The following is a 15,873-nucleotide window of genomic DNA, read 5'->3' on the forward strand; positions in this document are numbered from 1 at the left end:
TAATTTATGCTGCCACACTTGACTCATTACCTTGTTTTGTGATATGACCTTACTTGTGTATTAAGTTGTTTTTTTTTTATGCTTTGGAGAGTCTCTGAGTCTCTGTTTTGGTCCATTTGCTTACTTTTGTTTATTCCAGTGTACTTTTCTCTATTCTTCCTTATGTTGATTCCTATTTGTAGGTTTTCTTTTTCTATTATGAAGGGTATTTTGTGTCTCATTGTATTTTTTAGTTGGTTATTTGGTAGCTTCTAGTGTAGAAAAACATTCACAATTTTTGTAAATTGATCTTGTATTGGATCAAATTCTTTTGTTGTTTTCATAGTTTGTCTAATCTTATCATTTCTCTCTGTCGTAGACTATCATATTATCCTAAGGACAGGTTTATTCCTTGTCATCCGGTCTTTTCTTTTTTCTTTTCTTTTCTTTTCTTTTCTTTTCTTTTCTTTTCTTTTCTTTTCTTTTCTTTTTTCTCTTTCTTTCTTTCTTTCTTTCTTTCTTTCTTTCTTTCTTTCTTTCTTTCTTTCATATCTCTTGCCAACATTTATAGTACTATCTAGAGCATATATAATCTTGCAGTTACTTGGACAACCTTCAATTCTGTAAGTCCCCTGAAATTGAATATGCAGTTTTGTATGAATGCCTGTCTTAATTGTAAAAGGAATGTGTCTAAAGTTTTCCCCTTAAATGTAGTGTTTAAGTGTGTTTGCTTTAGGTATTAGTTCATAACCATCACTAACATTAGGCTGTTCCTTGTATTCCTAGGGAGTGGATGTCTTTTTTAATTATAAATAAGGTTTAAATTCTATCCAATTTGTTTTTCTTTATCTTTTGAAATAATCATATGTTTTCTCTTTGTTAGTATAGTGATATGTTGAATTATATTGGTGTATTCTTTGTATTAAAATATTCTCATAATTCTACCTGATCATTTTGAATTTTATTTTAATATACCTTTTCATTTGCCTAATATTTTATTCTGGAATTTGCACATGCATTTGTAATTGAATGAGCTTATTTCCTTTCTGTTCTGTCTTCATCTAATTTGGGGATTAAAATTACATTAGCTGTATAAAGGGGGCTTTTCCTTGAAAAGTATGAATGTTCTCCCCCTTGATAGTTCGGAGCAGCAAGAATGCACCTAAAAATCAGCAAGGCCAGAGGATTTGGGGAAGGAAGAGACTTTACTTTTGCATTTCTCTAATACTTATTGATCTACTAAAGTTTTCTATTTCCTTTCATACTAATTTGACATTCTGTGCCTTTCCAGTAATATGTTTTGTTTAGGTTTTCAAATTTAGTAGCATATGGGTACTCACAATATTCCTTTATTATCATTTTAATGTTCTTTTGTGTCTATATTTTTTCTTACTTATGTCTTTTATTTGTATGATCTCCCTCTGTCCCTCTCCCCCTCTTTCTTCCTCTCCTGTGACTTTTTCCCCTTCTTCCCCCTTTCCCTCTCTTTCTCTCTCTTCCCCTTCTCTCTCTTTCCCAAAACTAACTGCTAGATTCTATTTATTAACCTCCATAATGCTTTTAATTGTTTTGTTTTTACTGATTTTTTGTGGGTTTCTTCCCTGTTGATTTTCATTTGTGTCTTTATTATTTTTTTCCTCCTTGTTGCTCTGAATTTGCTCTGTTCTTTTTCCTACTTTCCAAATCCATTGATTGGTTAATTTTTCCAAACTTCTTCTTTCTTGATGAATGTACTTAAAATAAATTTCCATTGAAATGGAACTTTGTAAGTATTCTATATTTGTTGATTTACATTATTGAGTTTACTTTTCTAAAATAATTTTTCTTTTCTTTTTTTAGTATGTTATATTGTAGTATTGTACTTGGTTTTCCTTTTTTTCAATTCCTTTTTTTTATTGATTGCTGATTTTTATTGCTTTTGAATCAGATACCTTTTTTTTTTTTCTGAGAAACAGAGGGAGTTGAGCAGGGGGAGGGGCAAAGGAAGAGGATGAGAGAGAAGCCCAAGCAGCCTCCAAGCCCAGTGCAGAGCCCAACACGGACTTGATCCCATGACTGTGAGATCATGACCTGGGCCAAAATCAAGAGTCAGATGCTCAACCAACAGCCCCCCAGATGCCCCGAATCAGATATCTTTGATATAGATAAGCAGCTGCTGCTGGTTCCTATCTGGCAAGTGGTGTGGAGCAGACAATGATTCTTTAAAGCAGTGTCTAGGAGAGGCAAAAGCAGAGTCTCTCCGAAACTAATCCTCAGGTACTGTGTGTAGCCACACTCTGCCACATGGTCTTATAATTCCACAACAGCTTTCTCATGGTTTTACATAGGTTCTTCAGATCTGTGATTCTCTCTGTCTTTTGTTTTAAGGGTGATTTTTAGCTAAGAAGCAATACCCTGTTCTAGCTTGCCATCCTGTCAGGATCTAGTAGAAGCTACTAGTATTTTCTATTCATTGATTCTTTCAGCACTCAACAACTATTGATTAAGCAATAACAATGTCCAGAATAGTTCAAGATTCTGAGGATTAGTTGTGAAAAAGACACAGTAAATTACTACCTGTTAGTACTTATGTTTTTATAATTAAAAAAACCATTTTGTTTCAGGCAAAAATTAAACATGTCCTTCTATTTATAAATGCAAAACTAACTGCTTTGTCAGATTTAATTTAGTGTAAGCATAGTTATGTGATATTAGGCATCAAGAGAAATGGAAGACTGGCTGACTGTAGTATCTGCTCCATTACCTTTTGTCTTTTTGGATGCAGACAGACTAAAATTAGTAAAACACATTTGAGAGTGGAAAAGCTTATGGTTAGTGGGAAGTTTTCTCCCTTTTAAAAAAATTTGTAAGGACACCTGGGTGGGTTGAGTGTCCAACTTCAGTCTTACGGTTCTTGAGTTTGAGCCCCACATTGGGCTTGCTGCTGTCAGCATGGAGCCTGTTCTGGATCCTCTGCCCCCCCCCCCACACCCCCACCTCTGGCTCACCCCTGATTATGCTTTCTCTCTCAAAAATAAATAAAACATTACCAAAAAAATCTCAAAAAAAATTGTAAAATTTTAGTATTGGTTTTATAGGACTGCCATAACAAAATACCGAAGACTGGGTGTCTTCAACAACAGAAATTTGTTTTCAATTCTGGTGGCTAGAAGTCTGAGTTTAAACAAACAAACAACAAAAAAGTCTTAAATCAAGATGTTGGCAGGGTTGGCTTCTTCTAAGACCTCTCTCCTTGGCTTGTAGATGGCTGTATTCTTCCAGTGTCCTCACATGATCTTGCCCCTGGTATGTTTGTGTCCTAATCTTCTCTTCTATTAAGGACACCAGTCATATCAGATTAGGGCCTACCCCAATGATCTCATTAAACCTTAATTACCACTGTAAAAATCTTGTCTCCAAATATAGTCATATTCTGAGGTATCAGGGGCTAGCACTTCATCATATTAATTTGGGGGGGTACAGTTCAGTCCTTAATGAGAATTATATAACAATGAAGAGTTTCTCAATATGATTGACATCACTAAGTAGACAGTCTTTGTGATTAATTAGCAGGACCATATATAATTACCATGTTAATTTTGTAGTTGACTTTTTGTGGTATTGCAAATGATGTAGAAAAGCTTTTCAGGGCTAATGTCAGAAGCAGTTGCTAAACTTATTTTCGGTCAACACACCTGGTTTATAGAGGAAAAACCTCACATAATGCTATCAAACGAGATTGCCTTCAACTGATATTTTCTAAACAGTATTTAGAGGTCTTTAACATTTTGTAAACGTTATTCTTTTCTGAATTTCCCATGCTTCTGTACTAATTTTTTGCTTATAAATGTAGAGGTAAAATTGTCAGAGAAGAGAGAATGGCTGTTTACATTTTGTGTATATGTAGGAATCTATAAACTTATGTAGAAAAAGCAGGGTCATTTACTAAGAAAAGCTCTAAGAAAGCTGGTCTGGGAGCAAGGACAGTTAGAGGAGACTCTAGGAGCTGCTACTATATAGAGAGTCAAATGTATATAGTGGAATATATACTGGTGGGTGACCAGAGGTATGGTTGGAGGAGTTGGTGGGAGACCCAGGATAGTCTCCTTACGGCCATGTCTTTAGAAAAGGTTGGCCTACCTATATTGGTTAACAGTGTCTCTCTGGACCTTCAGAGAAGACAATGTTCATTGCATAAGATCAAACTAGAACCTATTTGGGTAAAAAATGGATAGTGTCTGATGAAACCTGTATAAATTATCTACTCAGTACTATGCTATGAGGTATAGTTCAGTGTGAAATTACGATATCATTTATATTGTTTTTACCATCAGCAAATGAAAATCTGTAAGTTCCTTCTGAATGAGTTTTACTATTAAGTCCAGTCACAAGGCTTATTCAGAAGTTTCATCACCTGCAGAAGAAAGTAAATTCACCTGCAGAAGAAAGTAAATTTTTCTTTAGGATAAAACTTCCAGATGTATAGAAGGTGTATGGATTGCTGATAACCACACTCTTCCTTTTATGTTTTAAGCAGCTCACCTTGTGTTCATAGCTAAGTGTGATTAAAAAAACATATTTCTTTATCATTCTTGATTCAAGTAAACAATAATCTCGTGGTACATTTATTACTTACTTTTTTTTCCCTGCTAACTTTTTAGTCTTCCTTTATCTTTAGAATTCTGGGTTTGCTTTGAAAGGGAGATAAAGTTTATTGTCTCTTGTGGACCATTCTCAAGAACTTTTTCCAGTTTAAATTAACAGAGGAATTGGGTCACTTTTTATTAAGCAGACATACTCATGGACATTCCCAGGAATCACAGCTGTGTCAGTCAATGAGCTGCGGAGAAGCTCTTTTTCATTGATGTCTTGACAATTAACAAAAAAATTAACAGCATAGCTATTTTACTAATGGAATATTCTGTGTTCCGAGTGTTGTGACTGTTTACTTCAAAAATTGCTAAAGAGTGGAAAAGCATGTACCCTGCATTGTGTAAAAGATGTTCACTGAAAAAACAATGCAAATGTGTCAAATTAATAAAGGGCAGGGTTTCTCAGCTTCAGTACTATTGACATCGTGGGTCCAATAATTCTTTCTGTGGGGTTTGACCTCTGTAGGATGTTTAGTAGCATTCCTAGCCTCTACCCAATAGATTCCGGTAGCACAGCCTCCTGGTCTCCCTGGCCCAAATGAGACAACAAAAAAATGTCCCCAGATACTGCCAAATGTCTTCCAGTGGACAAAATCCCCCTAAGTGAGATTCACATACTTGGATGTTAACATTTACCCGGAAAATGAAGCAATCAAATTTATGGTTGGTAAAATAGAGTTGTAGGCCAGTCTCTTGCTTAGCCAAAACCAACAGCAACAGAAAGAACAACAGCCGTTCCTGCCACCATGCCCATGAGGACATGGAAAGGAATATTTGCTGGATCTGAACCAAGTACTAGGTACTATCTTAGGCCCTTTATGTTATTTCATTTACGTCTCCTAATTGACCTACGAAGAAGGACATTATACTTCTCATTCTTACTACCACAAGAACTGAGGTGTTATTAAGCTACCTACCTGAGGCCAAATATCTGCTCAGCAGTGCAGTTGGGATGAAACCTAGACAGACCTACCCTCCAAACCCTCTTTTTTTCTGTCTGATTCTACTGTACTTTTCAAACACTTTCTTCTGTAAGTTCTGCTACTTCTGTTAATGTAACATGATTCTAGCATGCAGAGTTGTGTTGTTTTATTTTTTTTCAATTTTTATATATTAATAAAATTATTAGCTCTAATGCAAATGTGATATGGCTTTCTTTTTTAAAAGCACACAATACAAATTTGGGGGGAACTTCTTTCAACTACATCTCCTCTCTAAGGAATTCTAATATAGGTTCTTTCTTGGCTAAGAGGTTGGTTCAGTCTCCTCCCCCTACTCCTGCATACCCAAACTGAAAATCACACTAATAATACTTCTCAAAGCTATTAATATTTTTTTCCAGCAATTAACAATGGAGACAAATATTCTCATATTATAAATACTTTAATTTCTAAATTAAAGGTCTTTCTAATAGCAAAATGGTAGATTTAAATTTAATACTTTTTATTGTTCCCTTGGAGAGACAGGTCTGATCAGCAAGCAAATGGCTAATACGTAGACAGGAAAACTGAGGAGAGGAAACATTCTAAGCTAAGGATGTGAAAGTTTGAGATTCCTATTTCATTGCTAAAGAATGCAGTGTGTTACATTTAACATAGACATTTAGAAAGATATTTCTAAGTAGCAAAACTAAGAATGAATGGCATATATTTTAGGAGCAGTTAATTAATGCCCATGCTCAGATTATGTAGCTGCTGTTAAGTGCAGAATACTTTAAATAAAGAGAAAAAAAAGGAGATCCATAGTTAAAATTGGAAACTATAGCACTATTATGAACAGGCCATTGTGACTTTTTTCTATAAGGATTCTGGGCTTTCTCCCAACAGTGGCTACATCAAACATTGAAACGTCTGAAACAGATGTTGCATGTTTTTTCCCCATAATTTCCAAGGACGTTATTAGAAAAGGTAGGTAAGTGATAGGGAGTCATACCATATGTCTATCATGCATTTATTGTGATGGGACTTTTGTGAACTGTTTGGGGAGGTTCTGAAAAGCCTAATCTTCAGAAATTTGTCCTATTTCTGGGAAAGAAACATATACCATATGTCACTAAATATAAAATCAGGGTATGAAGAAACATTTTGCTTTCAGGGAAACCCACTTATACTATCTCAGTTATTTGAATCAAACAAGGAAGAAAACAATAATTCGTTCATGAAGAGATTCTACAAATCTCTTGTCTTCCTGTTGGAAATTCACTGTCTATCACTTTTTTCCCCTTCTACACTCTCCAAAAAGCAGCTGATTTTTGTTTCTGGACAGATGCCATCTTAAGGACCATGAACGCTGCTCTATTTTAAATGTTTGATTGTGGTTCCTTTAAAGCCTTCATTTTCTGACTTGTTCTAATTAGCTTCCTGATGGTTTTATAATCCTTCCCTATCACTCCAATCATACTATCTGAGTTTCTCTGGTAGGAATTATTATTTTATTCCATGAGGGAGGCTTTCTCAGGATTTTCCTGATCTTTTCTCTGAGTGCCTAGGGGAGAAGCCGGGAGGAAGATGTGAACTCTGTCTATATTTACAGCTCTCAGGGACTTTACTCTCTCTCAGTCTCTAGCAGTTGACCAATCATCTAGCTGACGAGTGACAAATCATGGTCCACTCTGTATTTTTATAAGTAAACTTCTATTGGGATACATCTATGCTCATTCATTAACCTATTAGCTATGTCTGTTTTTGACATAGCTGAGTGGTTATGACCCAGTCTGTATGGCTTTCAAAGGTGAAAACACTTGCTGTCTGGCCCTATGAAGAAGTTTTCTGACCCTTTATCTCTTCTTCCTACTGTCCAGATGTATCTTGGTTAATTACATCACTGCTCACCTCTTGTCTCTTCCTGTCGGCACCTGACTTTCCTTAGATTTTGGGTCAGGGGCTTTCCCTGTTACTTCAGCACTACACTAAGTTCAAGTTGTCAAGTTGCTGTTTGTTCATTGCTATAGAGTGAATATTTGTGTCCCCTCAAAATTTATATATTAAATCCTAATGCTGGATGTAATGGTATTTTGAGGTGGGGTCTTTGGGAGGTGACTAGGTCATGACGTTGGAGCCCTCATGGATGGGATTAGTGTCAGAGAGCTCCTTTACCCCTTTCACCCATGTGATGACACAGGGAAAAGATGACTGTCTGTGAACCAGTGAGTGGATCCTCACCAGACAGTGAATCTGCTAGTGCCTTGATCTTGCACTTCCCAGCTTCCAGAACTGTGAGAAATAAATTTATGTTATTTATAAGCTGCTAAATCTATGGGATCCTGTTATGGCAGCCCAATGGACTAAGACACCCATCACGTTTTGTTTAAAGTTGGGAGTGAAGATATGTCAACTCTATATCTCTAAGTGATATTCAAAAGTCTTCATTCCTCTTTTCCTCACTTTTTTTTCACCCTCACAATTTATCTGTTAATGAACCTGGATAATTTTGTAGATTTCCCAACAGTCTGTAGCTTTTGTCTATAGCATTACAATAATATGGTGTCTTACTTTCTGAGAATTCTTGGCTTGGTTCCCAAACGCTGCTTTTTTTCTAGGCTTTCTTGTTCTGTTCCCCCTTTTGCCTCTATCCTGCGGTATTTTGATCCCATTCCCAATTTTTCCTCAGTATGGAGTCCTGTTTAGTAAGGCAACTTAGAAGGCCCCTTTGTAGAACCACATGCAGTAAACTATTCCAGCTCCTTCAGCTCTTATCCTGGGACCCTGTTGGGACCCAGGAAGGTCTTGTGGCTGTTAGTGGCTTGAACCCACCCACTTTTACTTTGGGGCTTTGCAAAATATCTTGTTACCTAGTTTGGGTAAATATTGCCCATGAATTTTTAGTTTTGCTATGTACTGACTCTGTATGTTTTTATATGGATTTTCAGAAGATATAAAATTATGTTTCCACAGCTACCATCATTTTCCCTGAATTCTTGGTTCATTTCTTTGGCTAGTGAAGAATATTTGAATGCATTACGTTAGAGTGTTTGAGAAGAAGGATAATGAAATAATTTGAGTTTTATTAAGTACAGCCACATTTGGATATATACAAGATGGTTATCACATGAAGAAACCAGATATTCATCCATTTAAAAATTGCAGTAGTGATAACTACTCCTTTAGGATCATTTCCTGTGTGTCATGTGCTTTCCATTTTCTTAATTAACCTTAGGAGACACACAGTATTTGTTTTTACCATTTTACAGATGAGGAGACTGGGACTCAAGGAGATTAAATCTGATTTGCACAAAGTAACACGCTAGTAGTTGGGGAGTTGGAATTCTAACCCAGGCATGTCGAATGCCAAAGACCATGCCTTGACCACTGTACTATACTCGGCAGATGTTCAGCAAGGCCTGTTTTTATTCTTTGCTCTCTTTTCCCTGAACTTCAGCCGCTGCTTTAATCCTCTCCAATAGCTTCTAAACATATCCCCACCCCTACCCCCAGTTGTCTCCCACCTTCCTTCATGACTGCTGACATTGATCTGGCCCCTTGCTTACCTGTAAGAGTATAGAACGAGAAATGTTAAGACTTCTGTGATGAGTTCTGATTGGTCAGAGATATATGGGAATGGACTCTATTACAGTTCGTATTTCAACTGTTCCACCATTGGTTCTTGCTTATTTTTTGCCCTGTTTCCGATTATTGCCTGTTACAAATCATTGTTCTGGCCACGTCCATGTATTGACCGTCTGTAGTGCTGCCATTTACTTTTAGCCTTGTGTTTGTTCACACTGCCATCTATTCATGTAGGGTCCCCTCTTTGCACTGCCATTCTTTAGTGACAGATGCTTAGGATATATATACAAGATGGTTGTCTTGTATGGATGGATGCCTGCTCTGGAGAGCCTTCCCTGGTTTCCTCCAATAATGAGTGAATTTATGGTTCCTTAATGGTCCTCACACAGACATTGGAAAAGAGCTCTATTATAACATTCATCAGAGCATGTTTAAGTGAGATATTTGTGAACCTGTCTGTTCTGCTAGACTCTGAGTTTACCGAGGAGCAGGACGTATCTACTCTTTGTAAACCCAGAGCCACCACAATGCCTGGAACACAGTAGTTAGTTAAATAAGTTTTGTTAGATAAACCCAATTAGTGTCATTGACATTATATTGCAAACAAGAAGGTTAATTGTGTGCGTCTGTGTGTGTGTGTGTGTTCTTTTTTAAAAATTATTACTGTTTTTTTAACCTGAAGTATAGTTGATACACAATGTTACATTGGTTTCAAGTGTACAACATAAAAGTGATTCATCACGTCTGTATGTTATGCTGTTCATACTAGGAGTGTAACTTACATTTGTCACCATGTAATGCTATGACAACACCATTGACTGCATTTGCTATGCTGCAATTTTATCCCCATGACTTATTCTTTCCATAGCTGAAAGCCTGTTATAAGACTAATTTTAACTTCTTGATTAGAAAACAAATACTTGGGCCGCCTGGGTGGCTCAGTCGGTTGAGCGTCCGACTTCGCTCAGGTCACGATCTCACAGCTCGTGAGTTCCAGCCCCGCGTCAGGCTCTGTGCTGACAGCTCGGAGCCTGGAGCCTGCTTCAGATTCTGTGCCTCCCTCTCTCTCTGCCCCAGCCCACTCACATTCTGTCTCTGTCTCTCTCAGAAATAAATAAACATTACAAAGGAAAAAAATAAAACAAATAGTTAACAATTGCACACTTATTTTGCCTTACTGTTATGACATATCTAATAACATTTTTCAAAACTATACCTATGTAAGCATGGCCAATCAGGCAAAGAGCATGTTATTACCTAAATTTGCCATGAAATTAATCTTTTTTTCTTGCGTGGCAGTTCTCTGAGAATTATCTGAGTGTGAATTTATATATTTTCATGTAGCTCATCATGCCCAGCAAAATTAAATATTTTAATTAACATTTGTAATCAGCTTTTCCTGTTCTTGGGTCTACTGGTTTATATTCATTTAAACAAATTGAATTGTAAAGATAAGTTAAATACAGCCTTTACAACACCGACTCCAGATTGATTTTCTTTTCTCTAATGTCACGTACTTTATCAACTTACGTTTTCATCATTCATTTATTTGTTCACTCATTTAATAAATCAGATGTGTGTTGAAAGCTAATAACTGTCATCTCTGGATAGGTCTAGAATTTGTTCAAGTCAGGGTGATGGATTTTCTGGAAAACACTGTGCTTTAATTTTTAAAATCACAGTGAGACAGAAATTTCAAGACATCAGGGGATACAGACTAGACCAAATAGTTTTACTATTCATTTATTTTTCTGATCAAATAGTTGAAACAGTATTCACAGGTTAATTGAACTTCTGGTTCTCTGCCTAAAAGTGACATTATTCAGTTGTCCCAGTAGGTCCAGGCTCCGGGTTATTATTATTCTTTCAATGACTAAGATTAATAAGTGAAGATGTCTTACCTCGCAGACAAGTTAAATACTTTATAGGCTTAGGGGCTCTTTTAGTAAGGGGATAGGCTTTTGACTCCTTTTTCTCAGAGTAGAAATTAGGGATCTTTGAATGGCATTTGAACATAATTTTTTAAACTCACGGCACTTCAGAGAAAATTCATCTCGTTTCACACATAAATATAAGAGCAAATAATTTCCAGGAAACTAGAGGATATTTGATGTTCTTCTTTCTTATTGTACTTTGCAGTCTCTAGCTTTGGAAAAAGGCACATAGACCTTAGAGAAGCTTCTTTAGGACAATAGATACTGTGTAGACAATCTGCTAATGCTACCAGCTTCCCACAAGTAAGGAGACTTTTTTTTTTTCCAGTGGGTGTTGGTTTTTCAGGCCTCAGGGAGAAGATGTTTCTTAAGGATATGTTATAGACAGGGATACAAACCCAAATAGAGCATGGTGCTTTCTCTTAAGTAGTTTATAATCTAACCAGAATAACATACACCCAGAGATTCCAAAGCAGTGTGACACATTCTTTTGAGTCACCAATTTACTAGGATAGATGGTATTATTGTTTTCAAGGCTGATACTTCTGCAAAAGACTACTTGTAGATAAAGTGCTCTCCTAGACAGTAGTAGCCTATGAGCTATAATTTGGACATACCTTTTAATAAACTTTGTTTCCTAATTTCTGTGGGAGACATAAGTTAAATTCTGATAACAAGGTAGGAAAAACTGGTAAAGACACCAAAAATGAATTTCAAAAATCTAGCTACAGGGGCAATTTGCTGTGTGAGTGAAAAGCCAAAAGTAGTCCCCAACATCATTGTATTACAGTGATCGTCGTTCAGATCTGGGAGCTTTGAAGTCAGACACACAGGGATTCAATTTCTGGTTCAATATTAATTGTGTGATCTTGGATAAGTTACTTAACTGCTCGAAGTATCGTTTCCTCATGTGTGTGATGCCTTGGAAATTTTTTTGAGGATTGGAAGAAATTATGATTGGAAAAGTTTATAGTATAGCTCATGGTAGGTAACAAGCCCTCAAAATATAGTTACTATCTTTATGTTGCTGCAGTAATGCCCCCAAAGCAGTTTCAAAATATTTCAAACTATTTCCAGTCTATCTATTCAAGGAAGTATCAAAATAAAAGGAAGTGAGAGAAAGGTGTTACAAAGGGCACGGAGACCCCAGAAGGAATGGCTATCAGTCTGATCCTCAGTCATGGCTGGCCAAACAGTCTCTTTGTCAGGATGCATCTTTTATAATGGACTCACAAGGATCAGGGGACACTTCCTACTTTGGTCTCACTTATAGTGGAGACCATGCTATTTCTATATTACATTTCACCAGACAGAGCACTTTTTCCCCCTTATTTCATATCCTAGAAACAATTTGGTCATTAGTGGTTTGCAAGGTGAGCACAGAAGCAGATCAAAAGAAATTACATTATCTTCTGGAATTTTTTATCCAGGTTTTTTAAAAGTGCAGTGACACCTCCTGAACAAGAAGAGCGTACCTTTCTGAAAACTAGAGTACTTCCGGGTCTCTTTCCTTTGGCCATACGGAGTAAAAACTCTTCCCAATCTTTTGCGCTTTTTCAGTTTTCTTTTTTCAGTACTCTGAAGAACACCAGACTAGTTTCCTGTTACAGCTGTAACAAATTACTACAAACTTAGTGGCTTGAAACAATGTACATCTCACAGTTCTGGAGGTCAGAAGTCTGGATGGGTCTCACTGGGCTAAGATCTAGGTGTCAGCAGGGCCGTGTTTTTTCAGGAGTTTCTTGGGGACAATCTGTTTCCTGCCTTCCCCACCTTCTAAAAGCTGCCCGTATTCCTTGGTTGCTGGTTCCTTTCCATCTTCAAAGCCAGCAGAGTAACACTGCAGAAAAGTCTCTCTATTTCTCTGTCTTTGCCTCTCTGTGTCCCTTTCTCCTGCCACTTTCTTTCACTTTTAATGACCCTTGTGATTACATTTGGGCCTATCTCAATAATGCTTGATTATCTACCTCCCCCGTCCCCCGTCAAGATTCTTAGTCACCTTTGCGAAATCTCTTTTTCATGTAAGGTAACCTATTCACATGTTCTGGGGATCAGGGGGTGGACATTTGGCCGGAGGCATTATTCTTTCTACCACAACTACCTAGATAATCTTTCTGTGGGTATGGTAATACTGTTGATTGCATAATGACATTTTTCACATGTAACAATGCTACAATTAGATTTCCAGACTGCTCTTTAAGCATTGATTTGGGAGAAACCTAGTCCTTTCGGCAGATTTCTGTAATAGCCCATCTTATTCCTTATGTGGCTATAACCTTAGAGGTTAATGTTATACTGAAGTTTAAGTACTTCTTTTACTTACCAACTAGAAATCACAGGAGGAGGTCATATATTTCAAAGATTTCCATCTGTAGGAATGAGAATTCCTTTTCCAAATTTTAATCTCTTAAAGTTGCAAGTTTCAGTTACCTGGGAAATGCACTTGCATACAATTACTTAGTTTTTAAGGATGCTAATTCAGTTAGTTATTACTATAGCATATGTAGGAGCTTCTTAAAATTTAGCAAGTACTGTAGTCTGCCTCCTCATTTAGAGGGACTCATGCTTTTCACTGTCCTTTTAGATAAATTATACCATAAAGCTTCCTTTTTGAGGGTCTTTCATATATCGATGCAATATACTGGCATGGACTTGATGAGATATAATAGGTACAGTTTTTAAAGGGTACTGTATTAAACAGCAAAATATAAGAGCAGAGTAAGCATCTTCTACCCAGGAGTGACTTCTAGATGGCATACAGGCAATATTTTATTGCATTATGTATTCATTTTGTAGGTCTTGAACTCCTGAATAAATTGCAATACCAGGGAAGCATGATCATGACAAGGTAAGAAACCTGGAAGAAAGGGCTCAGAAGAAAGAAAAGAGATAATTTTTTTGTGTGTCTTTTGGACAAGCCCTCTGAATAAATAGAGATTATCTGCATTAAGTCTTAGGCAAACATCTTTACATCATATTAGATAATTTGAAAATATGCCTGGAAAAATGATGACATTAATTTTACATTGTATTTTGAATGTCATGGTGGTAAGTGCTTTCCTTTTCATTCCTGTTCTATCCAATTAAACACTCTTAGAATTTGTAATCTTAGGCCAAGGTCTGCCTACCAAGTTAATCAAAGAAGCAGATTTTCTAGGAATCTCTTTCATGGCAGGCTAATTTTTGAAGATGTATGGCTCTATGCTGTCTTCCAGTAAATGTACTGCTTTTAGAAGTTGTACTAACTCTTCTGAGCCATTAAGCTAATGCATAATATTTTATGGATACTACATCTGAGAAATTATAACTTTGGGAACCTATTTATAATATCTACTCTTTCTTCACTAAAATAACAATTTTAAAATGACTTTGTGGTTTTCTGAGGTAACTCAAGGCTGGTGGTTGGAGAAATAATATTGATAGTAGAAAGTAGCTAATGTAGGAATTTATCTTGCTTGCTTTTCATAGACTGTGTATCCCGGTTAGTCACTATGATAATCTTACAAGGTTTGAGCTGGTAACCCCATTTTCCAGATAAGAAAATTGAGTTTCAGATAGATGTTACATTTGTTACTCTAGATTATCTTTAAAAAATAACATAAACAAGTAAATCTCTCATCTGACCACATGCATATCTGCTCTCAAGTTTCTTTTCAAAATTATTTGCTCTGTCTTTTTATAAAAAAATTTTTAAATGTTTTTATTTATTTTTGAAGGACAGAGAGAGACAGAGCATGAGTGGGGGAGGAGCAGAGAGGGAGACACAGAATTCGAAGCAGGCTCCAGGCTCTAAGCTGTCAGCACAGAGCCCGATGCAGGGCTTGAACCCACCAACTGTGAGATCATGACCTGAGCCGAAGCCGGACCCTCAACCGACTGAGCCACCTAGGCGCCCCTATTTGCTCTGTCTTATTTTATTAAGGGTGCTTTGCTAGAAGTATTCTAGGGTTTATTTTTAAAATATTTTTTAATGCTTATTTATTTTTGAGCGAAAGAGAGAGAGAGAGTGTGAACAGAGGAGGGGCAGAGAGAGAGGGAGACAGAAAATCTGAAGCAGGCTCCAGGCTCCGAGCTGTCAGCACAGAACCTGATGCAGGGATTGAACTCAGGAACCGTAAGATCATGACCTGAGCCGAAGTCAAACTGAGCCATCCAGGTGCCCCATAAATATTCCTTTTATCCCATGTTCAATGTATCAAAATTTTATCTCATTGTAATTCATGAATGGTCATTTCTTCAGTTGCTGTAACAAAGTACCGAAAACTGGGTGGCTTAAAACAACAGAAATTTATTCTCTCCCATTTCTGGAGAAGTCTGAAATCAAGGTACCGGCAGGACCATTCTCCCGCGTTGGGGTTCTGAGTAGACTCCTCACTTGCTTCTTCCTAGTTTCTGGTCTGGCTGTCACAGTCCTTGGCTTGCAACAGCAATACTCCAGTCTCTGTTTTGGCTGTCACACGGTATTTTCCCTGTGTGCTTGTGTGTTCACATGACATTCTTCTTCCTGTCCTCTTCTTCTCTTTCCTCTTTTTATAAGGATACCAGTCATATGAGAATAAGGGCCTACCCTACTGCACTATGACTTCATTTCAACTAATTACGTTGGTGACAACCCTATTTCCAAGTAAATTAATATTCTGAAGTCCTGGGGATTAGAATTGCAATGTATCTTATTTGGGGGGCACAAGTCTATCCATAACACCATGTGTTGGAAAACATTTGGAAAACCATAGAGTTATTTTTGTAAATTGTGTTTTTTGGCATTATGTTCTCAGCTTTATATCAAAGGATGTCACAACTAATGATTGTAGGAAAATAATTATT

The 15,873-nt window shown here is 36.9% G+C and overlaps 1 protein-coding gene across 3 annotated transcripts in view; it reads left to right on the plus strand.

Moving 5' to 3' along the window:
• Positions 1–15,873, plus strand: part of KCTD8 (potassium channel tetramerization domain containing 8) — a 254,648-nt gene that overhangs the window by 33,141 nt on the left and 205,634 nt on the right. Inside the window, exon 2 of one of the 3 annotated variants that reach the window (XM_045056431.1) lies at positions 13,846–14,806. The exons of the other annotated variants lie outside the window; for them this stretch is intronic. Coding sequence (XP_044912366.1) covers positions 13,846–13,901 — 56 coding nt within the window. The 3' untranslated portion in view covers positions 13,902–14,806. Of the gene's footprint in view, positions 1–13,845; positions 14,807–15,873 lie in introns of those variants that run through there. 3 annotated transcript variants of the gene reach the window in all.

Source organism: Felis catus, chromosome B1, assembly GCF_018350175.1.
Source record: "Felis catus isolate Fca126 chromosome B1, F.catus_Fca126_mat1.0, whole genome shotgun sequence".
Taxonomy (NCBI): domain Eukaryota; kingdom Metazoa; phylum Chordata; class Mammalia; order Carnivora; family Felidae; genus Felis; species Felis catus.